Here is a 23,144-nt window from a genome sequence, read left to right on the forward strand (position 1 = left end):
CGGAATCTGGGATGCGGGACTTCACACCACGCACCAGCGACTTGATTCCCAAACCGCGGGGATCCGCTGGGGGCTTGGGGAAATGTCTGGCACATTTGTCCGAGCGAGCGAGATATGTCTGCTCTTGCCCAGTTGTGCCCTGGTGCCCGCCTGGAGTCGGGGTCCCGAGCCCCAGGCTCAATGCAGTCAGGCGGAGAGCGGCCAGGGGGCTTCGTCGGCGCCCCCGGCACCGGGACTTGTGAGGCAGGAACCCGGCCCGACCGTGCGCACCGTCCGCAGGCACCAGAGGCCTCCGGCGGCGGCACCGGAGCCGGGGTGCGGGACCGGCGGAACCGGGCGGGCGCGCCCTCCGCCCTCGCCTCCCGCACCCTCGGCGCCCCGCGCCCCCCACCTTTGCCTCCCGCACCCTTGACGTCCGCGCCCACCTCCCTCGCGCGCCCGCCGCAGCCGCCAGGTCCAGGGGCGCGGGCGGACGGGCGGGGATTGGGCCGGCGCGGCCCGGCCCGGGGGGCGGTGGCGGCGCTCGGAGGGGAGGGCGCGGGCGGGAGGAGGGGCTCCCGGCGCGGGGCGGGGCGGAGCGAGCGGCCGCGCCGCGGAACCAAGTGAGTTCGCTCCGGAGCCCGCGCCGCCGCCGGCCCGCACCTCGGGCGCCCGCCGCCAGCGCCCCGCGCCGGCCCACGGGATGTAGGATGCTGGCGGGCGCCAGGCTCCCGCGGCGGCGGCGGCCGCTGCAGCAGCAGCAGCCCCGGCGGCGGCCGCCCCTGCTCTGGCCGATGAACGCGGACCCGCCGCCGCCGCCGCCGCCGCCCTGGCTATGGATGGTGCCCGGCGCGGCCGGGCTGCTCCGGCTCGGCGCGGGGGTCGCGCCCCCGCCGTGGCTATTCTCGGCCCCTGCGCCCGCGGCGCCGCTGCTGCCCGCGCTGCCCGGCTGGCAGGCCCCCGGCGAGCCCCTGCTGCCGCTGCTGCCCGCGCTGCCCTCTGCGTCCGACCACGCCGCCGCCGCCGCCGCCGCCGCCGCGCACCACCCCCTGCTCGGCGCTCAGGTAACGGCCCCGCCGGCTCGGCCGCCCCCGCCCGGCCCCGGCCCCGGCCCCAGGACGCAGCCTGGCCGCCATGCCTCGGCGCCAAAGTTACCGCTCCGCGTCCCTCTCGGCGGGGCTCGCGGGATTCCTTGCAGGTCTCCCCGGGCGCGGCTTGCAGACCCGCACCCCGGGCCGCGCGGGGACTGGCGGGCGCAACTTTGGCCGGCCCGGGGCGCTGTCCGGAGCGTGGTGCTGAAGTGTCCGCGGCGCGGGGAAGTTGGCGCTCAGGCGTCCTGCGAGGTGGGACCCCAGAGCCATTTCTGATCCTGGTCTGGTTCGGGGTCCCTCCTTTTCACTAGGAACCGGGCCCCGGGCGGGGCTCAGAGAATTCAAGCCGGTGCGGTGCGAGCCGGCGGGTGGGGCGCCCGGCCCCGGTGCTGGAGAGAGGGCCGGCGCCCCCCTGCTCTGGCCTGCCCTGAGGCCACAGGCTCCTGACGGGGACCGCACTTGGCCAGTTCTGTGTTGAAAGCCCGGGGTTGGAAAGGGAGAGCGACCCTGCCTTTGCGTGATGGGGCAGGGCGGGCGGGTCTTGGCCAGGTCCAGTGCGGGCCGCCCAGCCTCGGACACGCGTTTAGATCCGGAGAATGGCCAGGGACAGGTCTTACTGGCACATTCCGGTGAGCGTCCAGCTCCAATGCGCCTGTTAATTGAGGCAACCCCAGCATTGCCCTGGGAGCTGCCCCTTCCCCGGGGTCTGCAGACTTCTGTCCATCTCAGGGTACCCGGAGGGCCAGTGTGTGCGAGTCACAGTCGCTGTCAGGTTGAAAGAATAAACCCTGGGAGCTTTCGCTGTTATTTCCTGGGAGCTGTTATGTCCGAGGCCACCACTAGAGGTGTATAGCGCCCAAGAACTGCATGTCTCCCCTTTCCGAATAGAAAACTGCATTTTTTATTTTTTGCTGGTAAAAATTTTGAAAAGGGAAATCCAGAAGAACTTTGTGTTAATCTCTCAAGTGTTCTTGTGCTGCCTGTGTTCTGTGAAGGCATGATCTTGAGGACATTTCCACACTACAGGAAAATAAAAAGCGCTCATCAGAGTTTAAAGCCCTGGTGCCACCGAGCAGTGCCTGGTGCCTGTGCCCCACGGGCAGGCGGGGTGCCGTGGTTAGGGAGGGGGCTCCTCCGCTGTTTTCCCTCCCCGCCCGCTGTCTCAGCTGTGCCGGGAGCCTTGGGTGTGTGACAGCTGCCCTGAAACCCTTTAGCGCTGACAAACCTGGGGACCTGGGTCTGTCTCCTTGGCCGTCTTCCTTCCGCGAACATCAGCCAAGTGCTTCTCAGGTGGCGGAGGTGATTCTCACACAACGTCTGGTGGAAAGGAAGGCCGACCCGCAGCCCCGTGCCGGCTGGAATTGCCGGAGTCCTGTAGGGAGCCCCAGCACGGAGCCCTCCGCGGCGCAGGCTCCCCGTCCCGGGGCTCGGCCCCGTTTCTTACCTTGCTCTCACGGCTTGGAGCTCGGAAGTTCTTTCTCAGTATTGGAAGGGCAGCGCTGGCCCCGGCCTGCGATGCTTCCGATGGGAGCACGGCTGCACTCCTTCCTGCATCTGCAGATATTTATGATTTCGCTTGACTGGGGCAAGAGGGCTTTTTTGTTTTAGTCAGTTATGTCCGTCCTAGAGTTCCCCATTCTGAGCAGCTGCCCCACCTCTGGGCGCAAGGCGGAGCCGGCTGCTCAGGCTAACGAGCTCGCCCTCGCTCCCTGTGCTTGCAGTGGCTGTCTGGTGGCCCTTCTCCGGCGCTGGGACTGCCGCCTTCCGCCACGGTGGAGCTGGTGCCCGTTTTCCCGCACGTCTGCCCTTCTGCCCCCCCACCTGCTGTGGGGAGGAGTTGGATGGATAAAAGGATTCCTAACTATAAGGTAAACACGTGGGTACTTACGCTTAATAAGTGGGCTTTCGGTACATGACAGTCGGACACTGCCATGACCCCAGAAAACCCTGTGTATTTGTTAAGTACAATAGGTTGTGGAGGAGTAGAGAAATCATTTCAGAATTGGGTTGGTCTGTTCAGAAACACCAGCAAGGGTGTGTGTGAGGGGGTGGGGGTTTTTCAGCTTAAAATACGTGAATTCCTTAGGACCATATAAAACTTCCAATTTCTGAACCAGAATGTTCTTTTTAAATTTTTCAGTTCTAAAATATGTGACCATTAAAATCGTGCCTTAAACATCATATAGTATAAGTTTAAATTTTAAAAGTGAGGATTTCTTTCTTACTATTAGTGCCTTCGGCTTTCATCTTTCTGATGGTTTCTTTGGCTTTTGCATTCACATTTATGGACCAGAGTTTACTGTCTTGAAAACTACAGAAACAGTGCTGTGTTGACTTGTTCTACAACACTCTGAGGACCTCGATGGGGCGGTGATTCAGTCGTGAACTGGACAGGTCCCGGGGGCTTTAAGTAGAGGAAGATTGGTTTTGGAGTCTGAGGGTCTTCCTTTAGCTTTGAAAGTGATGCGGTGTGAGACAACACGGATATTTTCAGGGTAGGGCTGGTCCTGTATCCCATGCCTTGCCTCAAGTTTATGCTTGCATTATTTTTGGACAGATCTTTTTTAATAACTCCTTTGCTCTGGACTCAACGTGGATACACCCTGAGGACTCCAGATTGTACCACGGGCACGAAAAGCCTCACCTGCTGGCAAACCAAGTAGCCGTGTCTCTGTCCAGGCCGCTTCCCACCGTGGTGTTAGCCCCCCAGCCCGTGCCAGGTTGGTGCCCACAGAACGGTGACAATGTGCCTTTTCTTTGTCCTTACTCATAAGTTAGCGTTAAGTACGGAAACTGCATTTGTCATTGGAATGAAACAATTCTCTTAGCAAAATGTACTTCTCTTCAGGGGCATGAATATTTTTCCAAAAAAAAAAAAATGAGTCTTGGGTAGCTCACGTGCTACCTTGTTCTTCTGCAGTGTCGGGGTGTTGTTCAGATGAGAGTCACACATGCTTTCTGCTGATAGCTCCTAATCGGGCGCCGAGTTGCCAGTCGGCCGTTAGACGCGTTCTGTTTCTGGGGTGTGGGGTGTGCGAGCGAGCTCGCCGTTCTGTAGGGCGCAGGCGCATGCTTGGTGGCTCCCACCTTCTGGCTGGGGGCAATGGTGGACGTGGGTTATACAATGTCCTGTTTGGAAGAACATTGTCCTGGAATAGCCCCCCAAGACGCGCTCTCCGGATGAAGCCTCAGGGAACAGCCCGGTGTAGTGACAGGAGGATAGCCTCCGGCGATGGGTGACATCATCCAAGCCAATGCTGCGGTGCCGACATTGTCCCGCAGCTCCTTCCGTTATGGAATGGTTTATGCCCACGCAATTATCTCCCCGTGATTTCCTACCTGCGGAGCTGCCTCTACGTGTGTCTCTGAAATCTGGCACGGAGACGTCCGTGGGGTGATGTGTGCTGCTCGGGCCATGCTTGCTTCCTGCCCTGTTTCTGCATGTTTGTTCCGTGAATGTCTTTGGTGATAAGGAAGAGCAGTTCTCACCGGCCTGACGGGTGCCTGCCGACAGCTCGCCGCCTTTCCCTGTAATTGCGCACTGCTGGTTAAGGGGGCTCTGATGAGCTCTGAACACACACACGCTTAGAACTGTGCTACACGCAGGTGTCATGTTTCCTGTTTAATTGAATGGCGATAACAGGTGACTCCATGGCTCATATGACGGCTCTGGACGGCTCTGTTAGCATTTGAAAGGGAAACTTTAATTTCCTAATGCACTGGCAATGACTGTCACCTAAACCATCGGCAGATGTAGCTGTAAAAGCTGATGAAATTGGTTCCCTTGTTTCAACTCAAGTCTTGGGTAAACTTTCCTGTTCTCAGCTCATCCCTGAGTTCAGAGGTGCCTTCCTGCGGTCCGGGCCCTCCGGGAACTCGGCTGTGCACACGCCAGTCACTGCTGAGTTGCAGAAGCTCCTGATGACTGCCCAGGTTCTCAGCAGGTGTGTGTGTTAGGGGTGGGGGTTATTCAGCTTAAAATGCTTGGATGTGGACCTCGTTGGCTTACCCTGGTGTGACAAATCGTCAATACTTCATTCGAAGCACACGTCTATCAGTCTCGCCTCTTTTTACTTAATATATTTTAACATGATCATGTTGGAATGGCCTTTCATGGCCAGCGCCGCAGCTCACTAGGCTAATCCTCCACCTGTGGCACTGGCACACCGGGTTCTAGTCCCGGTTGGGGCGCCGGATTCTGTCCCGGTTGCTCCTCTTCCAGGCCAGCTCTCTGCTGTGGCCAGGGAGTGCAGTGGAGGATGGCCCAGGTGCTTGGACCCTGCACCCCATGGGAGACCAGGAGAAGCACCTGGCTCCTGGCTTCAGATCGGCACAGCGCGCTGGCCACAGCGTGCCTGCCGTAGTGGCCATTTGGGGAGTGAACCAATGGAAGGAAGACCTTTCTCTCTGTCTCTCTCACTGTCTAAATCTGCCCGTCAACAAGAACAACAAAGGAATAGCCGTTTGTTGTAACCACGCCCACCGTTTGTCAAGGCTTTGATTTTTCCCTTTCCTTTTCCCCCAACTTACGGAGCTTAACTGAATAGAACACAGTTTACTGATCATTCGGGGGAGTACACCTGTCCCCAAGAGGATTCAAGGACAATAAAATGCATGGTTTTGAGACAGGAATATCTAAGCTGCTTCCTGAAAAGCTAGGTTATTTTCCATAAAATTCAGAGTTCTTAGAAATTACCCACTTTGGAAAGCATAAATATTCAGTCCAAAGAAGGCAGGAAGGCATTCTCGTGTTCCAGCTGCTACTCAGAGCTCTGGGGTGGCAGGTGAGGTGGGAGGTCGGGTCAAGCCAGGCCAGGTGAGTAAGAAGCTGCGTCCTTTGAGCTTCACCGCAGTTAGCTGGGAGCCAGCTTCATGGAGACACGCGGAGGTGGATTTCAGGTATGTCGTCAATGAAATGTTCTATATTTTATATACAATTTCAAATTAGTCTATAGTTGATCACTTATATTATACAAACTTGTACACTTGTAAGCATATAATTACATGACAATTATAGTATGCGCAAAATACATGATGCATGTACCACTCTGTGACTGATGAATTACACCACCAGTCTTGTTCTACATTTCTGTGGAGTGGCCTTCGCATCAGCTCCGTTCTATTGATCCTGTGTGCATGATCAAAGCTCCTGAGGCTGGGAACACGAGTCCAACACCTGTTTACCCGGGGCAGGCGAGCGAAGCGATTTTGCTGTCCTGAAAGGTAGCAATTTGAGTGCCACGAGCACTCAGCGCTGTCTCGGTGTGCGCTGTTGTTTCCAGGATAATGCCAGCCTGCGCCGTGAACGCCTGTCCCGACGTGGTGGGCGGTGTTGTGAGCAGCTGTGGAGGAGCCGAGTGGGGTCGCTGTGGCGGTCGTGCGGGCGGGAACAACCTCTGAGACGCCTGTCAGCCGTGGCACCGCCTCCCTGACAGCACCTCGGGGGCTCAGACGGAGGGAGCAGCTGAGGGACGCCGGGGAAGGCGTGGGAGCGGCACGGGCGCCGCGGAGTTCCCTTTCCCTGTGCACTGAGCCCACATGGATGACGGCAGTGACTGAGCCCTGGCACCAAAGCCGTTGGCCACTTGCAGCGTGCGTGCTGTCCTCCTGTTGGTCGGGCAAACTGCCTTCGTCTCCTTCTCTGAGGGCCCAGCACTGGGACAGGGGCTGCAGGAGCTGAGCCTCTTCCCCTGGACAGCTTAGGCTGAATGAATGAATGAATGAATTTCCAAGCCATCGACGGGTGGCTCAGCAGCAGAAGCCTCCTCCCCACAGTTCTGGCTGAGGAAGTGTGGGCTCGGGGTGCCGGGGCTGAGCTCACGGTGGGGTCCCCACAGTGGTCATGGGATCATCTCAGTCCCTGAGAGAAGACGACGTGGACAAACCCCGGATGCACAGACGTGACCAATGTGGACAAACCCCGGATGCACAGGTGTGGCTGACGTGGACAAACCCCGGATGCACAGACGTGACCAATGTGGACAAACCCCGGATGCACAGGCGTGGCCGATGTGACAAACCCCGGATGCACAGGCGTGGCCGACGTGGACAAACCCTGGATGCACAGGCGTGGCCAACGTGGACAAACCCCAGATGCACAGGCGTGACCGTGAGATAAGTACTTGGTCCCCGGCCACACAGCGCCACGGGCATGGGGAAGGCGGCAAAGCAGCGGGCTTCCCGCCCCCTGCACCCCGGGACGTGGGGCGGCTCGGGCACGACCTGTGGGCACTCGGCTGCTGCGGACGGTCTACACGCCTGCAGGGCTGGGAAGCTTCGCTCTGCCCAGGGCCACGTGGATATTTATGGCATCATTTGAAAGCCATATAAAATGATCAGCTTAAAAGTTCGCCTGCTGGGGTTTTACTGAACTTCCAGGCCCACCTGGCAGCGCCAGACGCCATGACCTCCTGGGCCTCACACGGCCCGTGGGCTGGCCGTTCCCACCCCAGTCCGCCGCGAGGTGGTGTCGGTTCAGGGGAAAGGGGCAGAGATCACGAGGAGCAAGTGTGCCCTGAGGAAGTGTTTGTCCTGTGAGAAAACCACGCCGCTGTGTGGGGAGGAAAGACTCCACAGGCCGTGGCTGACTTCCACGTCCCAGGTCTTCCCCTCAGATCTACTCTGGCGAAAGCTGGTTTTCCCATCGCTCTACCTGCATCTTGTATTTCATGTTTCATGTAAGTTTTTGCATTTTTTGTTGTGTTTTAAGGTCAGGTCAGTTTTTAAAAGCACAGTTTTAATCTTTGCCTTTCGAAATGCTGTTTAGCACATTTATACCTGTGCTTGATTTACTGCTTTTATATTTATCTGTCGTTATTATATCCTAATTTTTAAGTTTGTATTTTTATTCCTTTCCTTTGTGTTTTTATTTTGGGGCTGGCAGGATGTTTTGCATGATTTTGCTTATTTCCATTGATAGGGTTATTTGGAGTGTCTTCCTATTGATCCTATTTTCTTTAGCGATTACCAGTGAGCTTTATTTATTTATTTATTTGAAAGGCAGAGTAACAGAGAGAGGGAGAAACAGAGGTCTTCCGTCTGCTGGTCACTCCCCAAATGGCCACGTGGCCAGGGCTGGGGCAGGCTGAAGCCAGGCGTCCAGAACTCCGTGTGGGTCTCGCAGGTGGGTGCAGGGCCCAAGCACGGGAGCCGTCTTCCGCTGCCTTCCCAGGCCATCAGCAGGGAGCTGTGCTGGAAATGGAGCAGCTGGGACATGAACCGGGCCCATACGGGGTGCTGGAGTCACAGGCAGCAGCCTTGCCCACTATGCCGGCCCTGAGTATGGACTTTTTTAAAAAAAGATTTATTTTATTTATTTGAAAGACAGAGTTATAGAGAGAAGTAGAGACAGAGAGAGAGAGAGAGGTCTTCCATCCACTGGTTCACTCCCCAGATAGCCACAACAGCCGGAGCTGAGCCGATCCAAAGCCAGGAGCCAGGAGCTTCTTCAGGGTCTCCCATGTGAGTGTAGGGGCCCAAGGACTTGGGCCATCTTCCATTGCTTCCCCAGGCCACAGCAGAGAACTGGATCAGAAGAGGAGCAGCCGGGGCTAGAACCGGCACCCACATGGAATGCCGTTGCTTCAGGCCAGGGCTTTAACCCGCAGCGCCACAGTGCCAGCCCCCCAAGTATGAACTTTAAAAAACATATTCGAGTCATGTTTTCTCACTTTCACTTCATGGCAAGAACATTTTATTTTCTAATCTTTATTAAACATGAGAAGTTTGGTAAAAAAGTCGCATCATACAATTTTACTTCTTTCTTTTTGATCTCAGTTAACTTAGAAATGCATCTAACCAGCGGCGAAAGGGAAGGTGGGTTTCAAAGTGTCCGTCCTCGTCGGAGCTTGTGTTGGCCCTGCAGGGCACATGGGGCCGTGTGCTGTCCGGTTATGGGGGAGTGGAAAGTTCAGAGAAATGTTCTTGATGGAGAAGAGATTATAATCATTTTACTCTGAATGCACAAACTCTAATTATGTTGGCAAAGTTGAGGAGAGGTTGAGAGAGGCGGTGACACTATAAACACTTTGCAAATCTGTTTGTTAGGAGAAGCAGAAGCAGTCAGAAAACCCCACGCTTAAAGCCACCGCGACAGGGGCACCTGGGACTGAGCCAGATCTGGGTGCAAGAGTGGAGTGAAATCCCGTGACCCACCTCTGGGAGGAGAGTTGGAGCCTGGCGCGCCTGCTTTCTGGGGTGCAGGAAGCAAAGATGACTGAGCCCGTGGTGGGGATCCAGCCCTGAGAGACCGGCGCACTCCGCTCTTCCTCCAGGCAGAAGGCATTGCTGGAGGAAGCTCAGGCCGGTGGGGCGTGGAAGGCAGCCAAGCCCAGCGCAGGTCAGGCAGCGCCGGCAGCCAAGCCCAGTGCAGGCCGGCTCCTGGTTACACGCGCGACCTCGCTCCCGGGGCTCCACACTGGAAGGATGCGCTCTCCCCAGGAGTGAGTCCCGTTTGTCTTCTCTGCCGTTCCAACCACAGGGTCTAGCATTTGATAAGAGAACCTACAAGGGCAACAAACCAAGTAAGAAGTGGTAAACTGGCCGGCGCCGCGGCTCACTAGGCTAATCCTCCGCCTAGCGGCGCCGGCACACCGGGTTCTAGTCCCGGTCGGGGCGCCGGATTCTGTCCCGGTTGCCCCCTCTTCCAGGCCAGCTCTCTGCTATGGCCAGGGAGTGCAGTGGAGGATGGCCCAAGTGCTTGGGCCCTGCACCCCATGGGAGACCAGGAGAAGCACCTGGCTCCTGGCTCCTGCCATCGGATCAGCGCGGTGCGCCGGCCGCAGCGCGCCAGCCGCGGCGGCCATTGGAGGGTGAACCAACGGCAAAGGAAGACCTTTCTCTCTGTCTCTCTCTCTCACTGTCCACTCTGCCTGTCAAAAAAAAAAAAAAAAAAAAAAAAAAGAAGTGGGAAACTGTTGTCAGGCTACAGAACAATCAACAGAAGCAGGCTGTGGGATGATACGCGGAACGTATCAGACAGGAGCTTAGAAGCCACTGTGGTTAATGATTCGATTGTCTCACAGACGGAGGGTGACATGGATGAACAGACATGAGATAGTTAAGAAAGTCAAATTGAAATATTAGAAAAAAGAAGATCTGGTATCATGAACTGAAAATCACCTTGATGGAGATGTGATAGAGCCAGGAAGAAATGGGTGAAGTCAGCGGTCAGTGAGCCGTAGTGCACAGAGACACGTGAAGAAGGGCTCCTCCCCAGAGCTGTGAGGGACCCGCTGTTCCCACACTCCAGGGAGAGAGAAAGGCCGGGCTCATGCGTGTTGCCAAGTCATGCACCCAAGAAACTCAACAAACCTCCAAGCTGAAAACAGCAAATAAAATAAAAAAACCTGAAAATGAAAGGTAGACAAATTCAAACTTCTTATTCAAAGATGAAAAAGCCAATCTTGAAGACAAAGACAGATGGGGATGAAGCTTAAAATTGCCTGGGTTTTATTGTAAGAACCCACATGAGCCTGAAGCCAGCGTAGCAGCCTATCAAAGTCCTGGATACAGCCTCTCAGTGCAGGATTTACATGAAGAAAAAGCTGTCATAGAGACCAAAGTGGAATTCAGAGTTTCCTAAGCAAACTGAAGCTGAAAATAACTCATTGTCTGGTGACCTGACGTTCCAAGAAATTACAAAGAAGCTGACCAGGCAGAAATACTGCAGTAGCAGAGAGACTTACCTTACACACACACACACACGCACACACGCACACCCACACAGTGCTGGGATGAAATGCATTGAAGAACGTATTTTCCTCATTTTTAGTTGCTCTAATAGATAACAAAGAGTAGCCAGTGTAAGTGTGCATCATGTACATTAAAATGCATATCAACAATTTCACATGGATTTGAGGGGGAACTGGAAGTGTGGAAAAACAAGGCCATTACACTGTGCACTAAGGAGTAAGTATTTGAAGGTATACTCTGAGAAATTAAAGATATGCATTATATCCACGTCTAACTATTTCTCCATATCTGATTTATATATGTGTGTGTATAAAAATTCACAGAGCAAGTACATAAAAACTGTTGAGAAAGTTCTAGCCCCCATGGAGATAAAGTGGCTCAACTCAGGGCGGGCAGAGAAGAGCAAGAGACCAGCGTCCAGGTGGAACAGATGCATATTACAGATCTGTAAAATGCTAGATATAAAGGGCCAAGCTTCTCACTTAATAGACAGATGTTTTCAGATTTTCGTCCTCAAATGTATGAAGCCTCACTTTTAACATAAACTCAGAGAGAGGACAAGGGTCAAAGCAAGGAAAAGATAGACCACGCAAAACAAATCAAAAGGCCGCTGACGCTGCTAGCGCAGTCCTAGGCAGCTGAGAATTCAGAACCAGACAACTGCACCAAGGAGCACCGCCCAGCTGGAAATCCAGAGGAAACACCTGCCAAGGAGGCACAACTGTGCTAGCACACGGGCTTCAGATCGAGCAAGAAGTGGACAAAGTCCCAGTCATCTGGGCTTCAACCCTCTTCTCTCAGAATCGGCCGACAGGCAGGGTGGGCACCCACTCCTGGGAAACAGGAGCTGCTCATGGGGGACTCCAGACCTCATCTGACGCAGAAGCAGGAGGAGCTGGTAGATGCGGCGACACTGAGCCCCAGACAGAGCCCAGAAGCCAGCACTTACAACCTGGATTCCGCTTCTGTGCCACCTAGGAAGCGCGGGCGGAAGAACAGAAAGTGGCTGGGATGGGAGGAGGCAGGAAGAGTGCGGGGAGGGCCGAGCATCTGGCGCTGCTGCGGTCACATCTGTGTGCAGAGCGCGCCCGGTACGGAGGAGGATTGTGCACCCGGCAGTGAGCGTGCTCCGTGTGAGTGCAGCCGACTTGCAGACAGAGATGTGAAATGCAAGGCAAAAAGTGCAGGTCTGGCTCAAACAAACCAAGCAAACCAAACAGAGGCAGCTGGAGGAATCCGGCTGTTGACAATGTGTTCAGTATCTCAAGGAAGTATTGTGGCACTTGGGGGAGTTATGATGGCTTGATACCGTGTTTTAAAAATAACTCTTTTTAAAATTTTCATGAACATAAAGAAGACAGATTTCATGTGTTTCACAGGTAAAATTCTAAGAAGATAACTACACTTCATTCCCTCCTCTCGCTCTCAGTTCCCCTCCTTACTTCTTTGCTTTTTTTTTTTATATTTTAGCAAAAACACAATTTCAGTCCACTCTATCGTCACAGGCTTAATGCACCACTAAGCACAATATTCCCCAGAGAGAAAGACCACAGCTCCACAAGGGCTCGAAGCAAGATCATCTCCCAGGAAGTCCATTTCATTCCTATACATTTTTTGTATTCTATATTAACTGTCACATATCAGAGAAAACACAAATATTTGTCTTTGTGGACTGGCCTGTTTCACCAAGCATAATGGTTTCCAGTTGCATCCGTTTTGTTGCAAGAGACAGGATCTCATTCTTCTTTCATGGCGGAGCAGTATTCCAGGGCGCGTGTGCAGCCAGCGGGTGGACTTCCGGGTGATGCCAGAGATTGGCCGTTGTGAGCGGAGCTGCAGTGAACATGGGGTGCGGAACACTTTCCTACGCGGGTTCCATTTCCTCCGGGTGACGTCCTGGGAGGAGGATGCTGGCTGCTGGGCAGAGCTGTTTTCAGCTTTCTGAGGGATCTCAATGCCGTCTTCCTCAGCGGTTGTCCTAGTTTACGTCGAGTTACTGGAGGGAAACATCAGGGACACTCGCAGGACCTTGGCTTGGGGGCCGGTGCTGAGCCGGTAGAGCTGCCCCCTGTGATGCCGGCATCCCATATGGGTGTCAGTTCACGTCCTGGCCGCTCTGCTTCCGATCCAGCTCTCTGCTGTGGCCTGGGAAAGCAGTAGAAGATGGCCCAAGTCCTTGGGCCCCTGCTCCCACGTGAGAGACCTGGAGGAAGCTCCTGGCTCCTGGCTTTGGATTGGCCCAGCCCCAACCATTGCAGCCATCTGGGGAGTCCACCATCAGATGGAAGACCTCCCTACCTCTGTCTCTCTGTAACTCTGCCTTTCAAATAAATAATTGAATGAATCTTAAAAGACCTTGGCCTAGGCAAAGACTTCTTGGAGAAGAGCCCAGAAGCACAGGCAATCAAATCAAACACAGAGGAACGCGGAGTGCCTGTAGCAGAATTGGTAGGGTGTGGGCGGACCTGCTGAGCAGCGCTGTGGCCTGAGGTGACGGTGATGTTCGGTGTAACAGCCGGGCCCAGCCAAGCCGCTGTGGACCCAGGAGCTGCGTGCAGGGGACAAGGAGACTGTGAGGAAGTGCGCCCCAGGGCGGGCACGCACTGCTCGCTAGAGCAGTCATTACGTTAGTGGTGAGCGGATACAGTGCCTCGGACACGACGGGGCACATCAGATAAAGATGTCTCTGCTGAGTAGTATGATTGTTTATTTCAACAGATGCACCAAGTCGTACATGTGTGGAGTGTCATGTGATGTTCCTGGCAGGGGAAGCACAGCCGTCAGCTCCTCAAACATGTCCATTCCTCACGGTGAAAACGCCCAAACTCCTGGCGTCCAGTGTTCCGAGACCTGGAATACGCATCGTATCCACAGTTACCCACTGTGAGTGCAACGCCACGTGCTTCTCTTAGCAATGTTGGTGCATTTTTTTAAAGGATTTATTTATTTGAGAGGCAGCATTGCAGACAGAGAGGTCTTCGGTCTGCTGGTTCACTCCTCAAATGGCCACAAAGGCCAGAGCTGGGACGATCTAAAGCCAGGAGCCGGGAGCTCCTTCCAGGTCTCCCATGCGGGCGACAGGAGACTAAGCACTTGGGCCGGCAGCGGGAGCTGGATCAGGTGAAGGAGCTGGGACATGGACTGACACCCAAATAGGGCGCCGGCGCCACAGGCAGGGGTGTGGCCCACTGCTGAGTTCCACGCCCGGCCTTAGCCAAGAGGCTGAGAAGCGATCGCCTGGGCATTTCTTCCACTTGGTGACCTGTTCTGGGACCCGAGGGGCGATTTTGCTTGGACCACAATGGGCAGCTGCGTGCATGCCCACAGGTGAGCTGGCTCCGCCTAGCCGCACCTGTGCCTGGTGACCGCCTGCCTCTCGCCCCCTGCGGCCTGGTGTCCCAGCTGCACCTGGGTTAACAGCAGGGGTGGAGTCGCTCCACAGGTGTTCCCGGCGCCGCCCCACACCCCAGGGAGGCGCTCGGGATGCAGAGCTTGACGTCCGCGATAGGAAGTGTTCCCCAGTGCTGCCACTTTTTTCAGAAGTAGAAGTGAATTATACAGACAAGTCGCATTGTAAGGACGGCTGCAGAAACCCGAAGGGCACTAAGGAACTGTTGGTGTGACAGTGACGGTGACGGTGACAGTGACGGTGACAGTGACAGTGACGATGACAGTGACAGTGACGATGACAGTGACGGTGACAGTGACGATGACGGTGACAGTGACGGTGACGGTGACAGTGACAGTGACGATGACGGTGATGATGACGGTGACGGTGATGGTGACAGTGACGGTGACAGTGATGATGACGGTGACGGTGACAGTGACAGTGACGGTGACGGTGACAGTGACGATGACAGTGACGATGACGGTGACAGTGACAGTGACGGTGACAGCGGCTGAGATCAAGTGCGGTCATCTCAGCACTGCAGACTGTGATAGTGACGTCATTTCTGGGAGCTGAAGGATAAAAATATTTGCATGGTTTGGCAAAATGCAGGTGCGACAGCCACTTAAAAAGCCAGAAAGTAGAAGGGTGGGGTGTGGCGTGACCACCGGCGGCGGCAGTGCTGGGCCTGGCTGGGGTCCCCGGAGGAGCGCTTTGTGACTTCACGGAACTTTTCGGGACGTTGCGGGCGACAGTGAGAAATGAGGCAGGAAGGGGAATGCTGCTTCCGTACCCGGGAAACTCAGCTCAGCCTCAGAGCCCTTACAGTGAAGGGAGGAGCCAAACCGGCCGAGGAAGACAGCCCTGCCGCCGCCGCGTCGGCGTGCACCTCGGCTGGGGACCTTGGCGAGGAACTGCGAGTTTTGAGTGGAGAGACTCTTGGGCTGGCAGTGTGGGCAGTGGGCTAAGCCTCTGCCTGTGATGACAGCTTTCCATGTGGGCGCCGGTTCGAGTCCCGGCTGCTCCTCTTCCAATCCAGCTCCCTGCTGTGGCCTGGGAAAGCAGTGGAAGATGCCCGAGTGCTGGGCCCCTGCACCCACGTGGGAGACCTGGAGGAAGCTCCTGGCTTCGGATCAGCCCAGTTCTGGTCATTGTGGTCATTTGGGGAGTGAGCCAGCAGATGGAAGACCTCTCTTCCTGTCTCTCCGCCCCGTCTGTAGCTCTGCCTTTCAAGTCAGTAAATAAAAGTCTTCAAAAAAAGCGGAGAGACTTGTCATGATCTCGGAAGGGAACGTGGCACGGTGTTGGGGTGCGAATCCTTGAGTTAATTCATGGATAGAATCCTAACTGCGTCACTTCTTGGAAATGTGAGAAAGCCGCCTGGAAGTATTTGCCAATGGAATATGCACATGAGATTCAGAATGGTCTCGAAATTGCATATATTTCTGTATATATGTATGTGGGATTTAACTTATTCCAAAGTTACATTAGTATTTTATGTGCTACTGATATTTTTATCTACATATAGACAATCTAATAAGTGTTGAGTTGTTATATATCACATTTTATTCTAATACCATAACAAACATAGACATGAGCAGATGACTCTAGAATAATTATAAGTGGGAGCTGACGCTGTGGTGTGGCAAGTGAAGCCTGTGCTGCCGGCGTCCCATGTGGGTGCCGGTTCAAGTCCTGCTGCTCCAGTTCTGATCCAGCTCCCTGCTGTTGTGCCTGGAAAGCAGTGGAAGGTGGCCAGAGTACTTGGGCCCTGGCACCCACTGGGAGACCCAAAGGAAGCTCCTGGCTCCTGGCTTCAGATCAGCCATTTCCAGCCGTTGTGGCCATCTGGGGAGTGAACCAGCAGATGGAAGGCCTCTCTGTCTCTCCCTCTCTCTCTGTAAGTCTGCCTTTCAAGTAAATGACTAAGTCTTAACAAAAGATTGATTACAAGTAATCTAGCTAACATGTGCCTTGCACGTCACTGAAGGGATGAGAATTTGACGCCCCCTTGCCATGGCCTCCTGTTGAAGTGTGCATCAGGTTCTGCTCGCGTTTGCAACACCACGACAGGACTCGGTTCATTCTCACACGCCACAAGCGGGGGGTAGTGGGGCGTGCGGCTGGACTTTAGAGCCTCTAAAAAATTACATGCAATTTCGGTGAGTGATTCTGCTTCTATGGCAGATGACAGAATGCGAGTGCGTAGGAAATGATACATTATTCATAATACCAGAGGAACAGTAAAATCTCAGCCACCATAACTAGATAATTGACTAAGTGAATTATGATACATCAATATTAAAAAATAGTCTTCAACTATTAATAAAATCACATTGAGAAGATTATTTAATGAGAAAAGAAAATCCTCGTGTTAGTGTTGAGTCTTTAGAAGTAGCTCATTGGGCCAGTGCTGTGGCGTAGTGAGTAAAGCCACCGCTTGCAGTGCCGGCATCCCATATGGGCGCTGGTTCGAGTCCCGGCTGCTCCACTTCTGATCCAGCTCCCCGCTGTGGCCTGGGAGAGCAGTGGAGGACGGTCCAGGTCCTTGGGCCCCTGCACCCACGTGGGAGACCCGGAGGCAGCTCCTGGCTTCTGATTGGCACAGCTCCAGCTGTTGTGGCCATCTGGGAAGTGAACCAGCACATGGAAGACCTCTCTCTGCCTCTCCTCTCTCTGTGCAACTCTGACTTTCAAATAAATAAGTAAATCTTTAAAAAGAAAAAAAGAAGTAGCTTATGAGCTGTATGAGCAGTAGGATCCAGATTTTGAGAGCATTGTGCACACTGCACACACATGCACCAATGCACAGGAGGCACATGGGCACGCATGCACACATGTGTACAAACACATGTACCCAGCCCCAGACCCTGATGCAGACACTGTGACATGCACAGATGCACACGGACACACACACACGAACACATGGACCCACACATGCACAGACACACATACATTGACATGCAGTTGCTTAACCACTGACACGTGTGTGTAGGTGAATGATGGATGGTCACGCGTGTAGGTGAATGATGATGGTCATGCGTGTAGGGGAATGATGGATGGTCACACGTGTAGGGGAATGATGATGGTCACGTGTGTAGGGGAATGATGGATGCTCACGCGTGTAGGGGAATGATGGATGGTTGAATGATGGATGGTCACACGTGTAGGTGAATGATGATGGTCACGCGTGTAGGGGAATGATGGATGGTCACGCGTGCAGGTGAATGATGATGTCACGTGTGCAGGTGAATGATGATGGTCACGTGTGTAGGTGAATGATGGATGGTCACGCATGTAGGTGAATGATGATGTCACGCGTGTAGGGGAATGATGGATGGTCACCCACTGCAGGATAGGTAGGAGTGGTTGTTTCTGGGTGCTGGGATGACAGGGTACTTGGGTTTCCAATGATATTTCTTTGATTTTTCATTTTTAATGAATTTCTTTTTAAACATAATTTTAGTGATTACTTTTATAATCAGAAAAGCAGCATAAAAACATGAAACTTGGGGGCCTGCGTGGTGGTGCAATGAGTAAAGCTGCCCCCTGCCGTGCTGGTGTCCCATGGCCCCGAGCTGCTCCACGTCCAGTCCAGCTCCCTGCTGTGGCCTGGGCAAGCAGAAGATGCCCAAGTGCTTGGGCCCTGCACGCATGTGGGAGACCCGGATGCAGCTCCTGGCTTTGGCCTGGCCCCGCCCTGGCTGTCGCAGCCATGTGGGGAGTGGACCAGCAGCTGGACGATCTCTCTCTACCTCTCTCTCTCTAACGCTGCCTTTCAAATAAACTAAATCTTTAAAAACTCATGAGACTTCTTATTTTTTGTAGTTGGCATTGAACATGAGACGTCAGCTGGTGCTGGAGACCTCACGGCTGCGTCCCTCACAGGTGAGGGCCGCGGGTCCTGGCCATCAGCCCCACACGGACGTGGCTGCACTCACGCAGCATTCCACTGATTGACGGGTGCAGGGCGTCTGGTTTTCGTTCCTGTCTTGTCCCAGGAAACAGGAGAAGTGGTTCACAGTTCTGACCCCTGAGGTTTTTTTTTTTGGACAGTCAGAGTTAGATAGTGAGAGAGAGAGAGAGAGAGAGAGAAAGGTCTTCCTTCCATTGGTTTACCCCCCAAGTGGCCGCTGTGGCCGGCACGTTGCAGCAAGCGCGCTGTGCTGATCCAAAGCCAGGTGCTTCCTCCTGGTCTCCCATGGGGTGCAGGGACCGAGGACCTGGGCCATCCTCCACTGCACCCCTGGGCCACAGCAAAGCTGGACTGAAGAGGAGCAACCGGGACAGAATCTGGCACCCCAACTGGGTCTAGAACCCGGTGTGCTGGTGCTGCAGGCGGAGGATTAGCCTAGAGAGCCACGGCACCGGCCAGACCCCCCTATGTTTTGAAAGTTTGCCTCATACGGGATCAAAAGAGATTGAATTAAAAAGTGCCACAAAATAAGGGGCTCAGGGCCACAGCCCTGGAGGCTGAGGCGGTAGTAGGGGCTCTGGGGGGGGCAGGGCGAGCCTCTGGGTCCTCAGCCCCTCCCCACCCGCCCGGAGCCACGGCACTCCCCGCCCTTCTCCCTGCACCCACAGCCACCCTCTGGTGGCCTGTTTCCTCAGAGGACACCAGTCTGGGCTTTTTCCTCCACCCCCCAACCCAGCATGCCCTTGTCTTTGTGGATGTCACCCGCCAAGGCCCTCCCTCTGGTGTCCTGTCCTGAGGAGGAGCTCAGAGTCACCAGGAGGTCGCAATGGCCTTGGGGTCGCCGGGGATGCTTCCAAAGGCACCAGACAGCGGAGAGAGCTTCCTGGATCCCACCTGACCCAGGGAGCTGGGGGCGGGGCACGCACTGTGTCTTAGGAGACGAGGCGGTCTGACTTCACGGCTGCCAGTTCTCCGGCTGGTGGTGGTCGGTTAGGCTCTGCCCTGCACCGCGCTGGGATGGTCACACTTCTCTCCAATTCCAGAGAAAACCGTGAGAAGACAAATCCCAGCTGTGACCTGTGCCCTCTGGGGGAAGTCAGAGGAATACGTGTGTGTTCCCCACGGTGCACGGCTGAGGATGGAGTTTGGGAAAGTGGTCTCCAGGGTGACTGAGTGCAGACTGACCACAGAATGACCTCTGGCACCAGCTGGTGGCCTGTCCATGGGGAAGGTGCATAACCCCCAGGCCTCCGTTTTCCCACCTGTAAACTGGGATTATTGCAAGAATGAAGCACATTCTTAATTTTTTAAAAAGATTTATTTTATTTACTTGAAAGTCAGGGTTAGAGAGAGAGAGAGAGAGAGAGAGGTCTTCCATCTGTGGGTTCACTCCCCAAATGACCGCCACAGCCAGAGCTGAGCTGATCCAAAGCCAGGAGCCAGGAGCTTCCTCTGGATCTCCCACATGGGTGCAGGGGCCCAAGCACTTGGGCCATCTTCTACTGCTTTCCCAGGCCACAGCAGAGAGCTGGATCAGAAGTGGAGCAGCCGGGACTCTAACGGGTCCCCATGTGGGATGCTGGTGCTGCAGGCCGTGGCTTTAACCTGCTGCGCTACATCGCCAGCCCCAGTATGAAGCACATTCTTATGACAGGAGGAGTTGATATGATTGGCTGCTGCCTGCGGGGAGGCCATGATATTGGCACTGTCCGGCTGCTGGCCCCTAATCAAGTGCGTGTAGGTGGCCAGAAGCAGGTGCCACCTTGCAAGTCCTCCAAACGCCAGTGGCTCCTCTCGGTCTGGACTGGACTTCCAGGTGCCGTAGGCATGAATATTGACTCTCAGTCCACCAAGGGCTCAGACGTCGCCTTACACGGAAGGGCTGCGGAGACCGGAAATCAGACGAGACTGCGCCCAGCCTGTGAAATGATGGGCCAGCCTGTGAAACAGCGAGGTTTCTGCCTCTCGGTGACCTCTGGCCGTGTTAGTGCTGAGTGGCCAGAGCGTGTCCGTGACAGCCGTGGCCTCGGTATCTGAGCGGGAGGTGAGCAGCCCCTCCTCTCCTCCTGGACGTCACAGACCCAGTGCCCTTCTAAAGCGGCCGTTTTGCATGGAAGTATCCTGCACTCTGGTGGTGGGATCTCACATTTCTGACACCTTGACAGCGTGATGCGGCAGGCGGAGCCTGAGCAGGTGTTTGTTCTAGACGGAGCCCCCAGAACGCGACCGCTCCAGTGCGGGGTCCATCTCCAAGGTGGGGGCGGGACACCTGCCTTTGTGTTCGCCTTGTCTGTGCCATCGAGTGTGCATTTTGCACTCAGCACGGGTCCCTCAGTTCACGCGCTCAGCAGCGGCGTGCGTGGTCTCCCCTAACTGGGCAGGGCGGGGAGCGATGGTCAGCGCTCTCTGGGAGTTTGCACACTGTTCAGTGAAAGAGATTGATGCATCGCTCGTTCTGCGAGCTAGCAGGACCGAGCCTCAGCTCCCTGGGTCTGTGATCTGGGAGAGCGGAAGGGGCTCGCTTTGTGCGGCGTTTACGGGGAGCAGCTGGTGTGGTGCTTCCATGCACAAATGGTCTGCGTTTCATTTGGATGCATTTTACTTTCTCCAATGTAAGAATGACCCCCAGTTGTTGGACATAAAAATCTGGAGACCACTGAAATGTGGAGGAAAGGAGACGCCCAGCTGCCAGGAGCGTTTACGAGCGGCCAGCATCTGGACGAGTGACCGCAACCCAGTTGTGCAGGCTTTGCCTTGATATCCAGCTCGTCTGTCTCTGTGACGCTTCACACTCGTTTATGGCATCCTCGGTGAATTCTGCAAGTCCAGCTGGCGGATCAGAGCTTCGCCGAAACACACCGGAGACGGCGCCCAGGCCTTCACTGTGCAAACACCTGCCGGACACCGAGCCTCAAGTCTTTCCAGAGACTTCTTCTTTTTTTTTCTTTTCTTTTTTTGACAGCGTTAGAGAGAGAGAGGCAGAGAGAAAGGTCTTCCTTCTGTTGGTTCACCCCACAGATGGCTGCTATGGCTGGAGCTACACCGATCTGAAGCCAGGAGCCAGGTGCCTCCTCCTGGTCTCCCAGGTGGGTGCAGGGCCCAAGCACCTGGGCCATCCTCCACTGCCTTCCCGGGCCACAGCAGAGAGCTGGACTGGAGAAGGAGCAGCTGGGACTAGAACCGGCGCCCATATGGGATGCTGGTGGCGCAGGCGGAGGGTTAACCTAGTGAGCCACAGCGCCGACCCCAGAGATTCTAAACCACCTTGTCCAACCATTTCTCCTGCTTCAAGGACATGAGGACAGCCAGGCAGGAGCCACCGAGGTGCTTGTGTCCAGGGAAGAGTTGTGTGTCTGTCCATTCCTGGGTGTTTTTCACGGGAATGTTTAAGTTCTGGTTTTCATCGACTGCCTGGGGCCGTGAGCTCAGGGCCTGATGCGGGCGTGGCAGAGGCCCGGGCTGCTGGCACTCCATACACTCGTGACGCTCTCGGTCAGCACGGGCGTCCAGTGCGGGCTGGGCTGGGGCCCTTGGCCTGGCTCAGGTCGCCTGTGCTTCCTGCCTGCCTGATGGCCTTGTCGTTTTCAGTTAGGAGGATCACGTTTCTCTTCTTTCAGGCTGGTCCTGGTGCTGGGTGCCAGTGTGGAGCTTGGTCTTGCTCTGCGTGGGGCCTCGTGGCACACTGTCCCGTGGAGGTGCCTGCCTGCCGTGTCTCCTGCCGCACTCTGCTGGTCTTAGTGGGAAGGTGTGTGGCCTCCTGGTGTTGGCTGTGGGGCGGCCCCTCCTTGTTAATTCTTTGGGAGAGTTCAGGAGAGTGTAATGGACATTCCTTAAATAACAATGTGTAAGATGACAGGAAGGCCGGTGCCGTGGCTCACTAGGCTAATCCTCCACCTTGCGGCGCCGGCACACCGGGTTCTAGTCCCGGTCGGGGCGCCGGATTCTGTCCCGGTTGCTCCTCTTCCAGGCCAGCTCTCTGCTGTGGCCTGGGAGTGCAGTGGAGGATGGCCCAAGTGCTTGGGCCCTGCACCTGCATGGGAGACCAGGAGAAGCACCTGGCTCCCGGCTTCGGATCAGCGCGGTGTGCCGGCTGCAGCGGCCATTGGAGGGTGAACCAATGGAAGGAAGACCTTTCTCTCTGTCTCTGTCTCTCACTGTCAAAAAAAAAAAAAAAAAAAAAAAAAAAAGACAGGAAAGCGTAAGAACCTGGTGTTGACTTGTGCAGACTCAACTGCTTCAGGCCTTTAATGGTTGCGTGGCTCCTCACCTAATTGTGTTCTGGTGGACTGACGATTGCATTTAAATTTTCTAGAATTCATGCTTGCACTAAATTTCTAAATTTACTTTCGTATAAGATTTTTCAGTGTTTACCTTTTAATATGTTCTATCATAGTTAACTACTTCTTAGTGTGTGCTGCTTATACCTTGTCATTTAGAAAAAGCAACTTCTTTAGCTACACTAGGAGTTTGTTCATTTTATTAGTTCCTCAAAAAAGGCCTCAAATATTTCCCGTGCACATCCAGATGTTTTTCTGATTTCTGATTCTGCTGATTTCTGTTCTCATCTCCATTTTCTCCCTTTTTGGGTTTATTCTTTATTTTTTTCCTTTTCTTAAATCCTTACGGTGTGTATGTGCAAGTCCATTCTGTCTTGTAGTAAAGGATTTGGGACAGTAAAGTGCCTTCCTCTCTACACACCATTTTCCTTTGGTAAAGATTTATTTATTTATTTATTTGTAAGAGAGAGAGCTTCCACCTGCTGGTTCACTCCCCAGATGGCTGCAATGGCCAAGGCTGGGCCAGGAGCTCCATCCAGGTCTCCCACGTAGGTGCAGGGCCCATCAGCAGGGAGCTGGATTGGAAGTGGAGCGGCCGGGACAGGAACCAGCACTCACAGGGATGCCAGCATTGCTGGTGGCAGCTTAACCCGAGATGCCGCAACACTGACCCCTTTTATATCATTTTTACTGCTTTCCATGAATATTTAAGTGTAGTATTTTTATTATCACTTCATTAAACATATTGTAAATTTTCAGTGTAATTTTTAAATTGTGATTTCTTTTGGGTAATTTTTAAA

At 54.6% G+C, this 23,144-nt stretch overlaps 1 protein-coding gene across 1 annotated transcript in view; it reads left to right on the top strand.

The window, feature by feature from the left end:
* Nucleotides 1-565: 565 nt before the first annotated feature.
* TCERG1L (transcription elongation regulator 1 like) overlaps nt 566-23,144 on the top strand; it is a 160,188-nt gene continuing 137,609 nt past the window's right edge. The window contains exons 1-3 of the mRNA XM_070058271.2: nt 566-1,043; nt 2,792-2,938; nt 3,628-3,790. Of these exons, the coding sequence (XP_069914372.2) occupies nt 690-1,043; nt 2,792-2,938; nt 3,628-3,790 (664 nt within the window). The 5' untranslated portion in view covers nt 566-689. The remainder of the gene's footprint in view (nt 1,044-2,791; nt 2,939-3,627; nt 3,791-23,144) is intronic.

This window comes from Oryctolagus cuniculus, chromosome 15 (genome assembly GCF_051225735.1).
Source record: "Oryctolagus cuniculus isolate XC-2025 breed Fujian yellow rabbit chromosome 15, ASM5122573v1, whole genome shotgun sequence".
Lineage (NCBI taxonomy): Eukaryota > Metazoa > Chordata > Mammalia > Lagomorpha > Leporidae > Oryctolagus > Oryctolagus cuniculus.